Source organism: Schistocerca piceifrons, chromosome 1 (assembly GCF_021461385.2).
Source record: "Schistocerca piceifrons isolate TAMUIC-IGC-003096 chromosome 1, iqSchPice1.1, whole genome shotgun sequence".
Classification (NCBI taxonomy): Eukaryota; Metazoa; Arthropoda; class Insecta; order Orthoptera; family Acrididae; genus Schistocerca; species Schistocerca piceifrons.
The window spans coordinates 576,565,779-576,568,643 of record NC_060138.1 but is presented as its reverse complement, the minus strand read 5'-3'; the positions used below and the strand labels follow the sequence as shown (position 1 = coordinate 576,568,643).

Below are 2,865 nucleotides of genomic sequence, written 5' to 3'. Positions count from 1 at the left end.
TGAAGGATGTCAAGTCGTACATCAGTTACTTATGAATGGATGAGCATACATTTCAGTATGTGCTCAGTGAAGTGTATCCTCTTATCACAACACACTCACTTAAGAACTGCTGCATCTGCAGAAGACAGGCTCACCCTGTAACACTCCGATTCCTTGCTACAGGAGAGTTAGTTTAGGTTAGGTTATGATAGGTCTCGAATCTTCTTAATCTATTTTTGTGTTCAGGGTGCCTCACGTTGTAAAGCGCCTCATCAGCTTCATACATCTCTATTAATTTTGTAGTTGTCAATACACACCAATTGTGTTTACTGGCAATGTTCATAAAAACACTACAGATGACAGAACGCTCCAGCAATGCTAGCGCAACACGTGGTAGCATAACACATTGCTGATTGCAGAGTGAACAGAAGACAAGCGACCTCTTTGATCAAATCTACAGCGAGGCCCTAGATTTGATCAAATTGATTTGACGACAGGGGAGATTTGACAAGTTCCCTATTACACCAACTTCTATTTACTTGTGAGAAAAAATATTTTTTCGTGTATTTGCCTACATAATAATTGGAATAATATATATTCATAAGAAATGTTGATATTTTTTTGTTTTTGGACGGAAATTTGGGATGGCTCCATATGGAATCATTGGGCAGGATTTGTTTACTTCAGTCAGGTGGTTGGGATGTCACAGTGCTTGGCAATGGAACTTGAATGAATATTTTAATTACACAATTTGATGCAGTATATTAAAGAAAAATTAGTACATACTATAATGCAACTTGCATATCAGGACAATTTTATGTTTTTGTACAGCATGATTGTCACTTTACATCAAAATGTAAGAAACAGTTCCAGTCTTTGGTAAAGCAAAGAGGTTTATTACATTTGATGCATTTCGTTCGAGAATATGCTGTAATGCACAATTTACATCTCTGTTTGTTTTCTACATGCTGTGGCCAGTGTCCAGTGTTGTCATACCTTATGTCATCAACTGGGTTGGGAACCAATGGGGCTCATTTTTCGCAACTGTAGGCGATGGACTGTCATCTGATGGCCGTTCTCGTCTTCTTACCAAAATGTCTCCTGCTTTTAGTAGTCCATGAAAAATCAACAGAGACATGTGTTTGGTAATTCCTCTTTGTCTGCAATGTCGGCGGTAAAGGAGCCGCGCATTCACAACACACATGTCAAGGAGGTGGAATACGATACTTAGATAAAATATTTTCACACCAATGTTACTCCTATACAAAGCAACCAGCATGTCGTGCAGATCAACTCCTCCCATCGAACGGTTATATTCTCTAACAATGTCTGGCGTTGGAATTTTCGTTCTCCCACTGACCAACGTTTCACTGATTCTACTGGACTTAATCCTTTGTATGATGATGCAAGAACGACAGACTTGTTACCATACCACTTCAGCGCTATGATGTTCCTTTCTGTTTCAGTTCGATAATTGTATGATCCTCGTCCCTGCTTTTTCAGCTCACTGTCTGCTTTTAGATTGCAGCCTTGAAGTCTTGTGGGTCTAACAATTCCATCAGCCAAAATGCCTTAGTTTTTCAGGGCAGAAATAAGATTGTAAGAGGTGAACCAATTGTCTGTAAACACTTTAAAATTTTTATATTTTGGCAGTCCTTCCACAAGCCTTATCACAATATCACCACTTATACCAAGACCAGTATCATTATGTACAGTTCCTTTCCCTCGGTATATTTCAAAATCGTACACAATTCCACTAGAACCAGCACGGGCAAAAACTTTTATACCCCACTTGTGTGGTTTGCTTTTTACATACTGTTTCAGGGATGAATGACCTTTGAAAGGAATGATTAATTCATCCACTAAATGATATTCCTCAGGTTCAATAATTGAAAAACCTTGTTTCATTTTGCCAACAAATGGTCTCACCTTGAACAGCTTGTCATAATCAGGGCCCTCTCTTTGTTTCATTTTAGTGTTGTCATTCACATGTAAATAATTTCTTAGCATATCAAACCTATTTCTAGGTATTGAGTCAGCTATTGGAGAACATCTTGTAGCCTCTGCCCAGTACATTCTGTAAATAGGCATTTTCACAACACCTGCTAGGATGTTTATCCCTTTATACTTTTCTATTTCACGAACATTTGTATCTAAAGATGCACCTGTTTTCTGTGTGCAGTATAGATTAGATTGCTCGACTAGGTTCTGGATAATGTCATCACTACACACTGTTCTGAAATACTGCAAAGGTGTCAGTTCATCTCCTGGAGGGTCAGAAAAAACTGCAATACATGATGTGTCCACTTCTTCAATGTCCTTCATTCTCCACCGAAGATCCCGGTGTGCATCACACTGAATTTTGTGAGCTGAATGACTTCGTGCAAGGTTTGGCTGAGCAAGTAATCTTGAAGCTAAGGGAACATCACCTTCATCATTGGCTTGAGGGTCCAGAATTTCAACAATATCAAGGTCCATTCCTTGAAGAAACTGTATATCCAGTGTAGTAGGGTCCTGCTGCTGAGCATTTTCAATCTCTTCCTCCACATCAGACTATCAAGTTCCAAATCAGATGAATCACCTTCGAGAAGCAGCAATATTTCTTCTTCTCATAATGATTTATGATTGCGAATCGTCTGGTAAACAAACCAGGAATTTTTTACTAAAGCAGCAAAAAAACTGGTAAATTATATCAATAAAAATTTTATCATATTAATATTAGTTAGTATAACAAAGCTTCAAAAGAAACTTGAAAATAATAGAGTTACACATTATGGTAAACTTTAGTCGAAGTTATTGCATGTGCTACATTTGGTAACATAGCAAATGCCCAATGATGCCAAATGAAATCACACATGTTTGTGACTTTCAAGCAGAAAATTGCCA

The 2,865-nt window shown here is 38.0% G+C and overlaps 1 protein-coding gene across 1 annotated transcript; it reads right to left on the bottom strand.

Annotated features, from left to right (window-relative positions):
- Positions 1 to 1,551: 1,551 nt before the first annotated feature.
- LOC124753743 (piggyBac transposable element-derived protein 3-like) lies at positions 1,552 to 2,457 on the bottom strand. Its single transcript, XM_047249020.1, has one exon. The coding sequence runs from the start codon at positions 2,455 to 2,457 to the stop codon at positions 1,552 to 1,554; it is 906 nt and encodes a 301-aa protein (XP_047104976.1).
- Between the last annotated feature and the right edge of the window lie 408 nt (positions 2,458 to 2,865).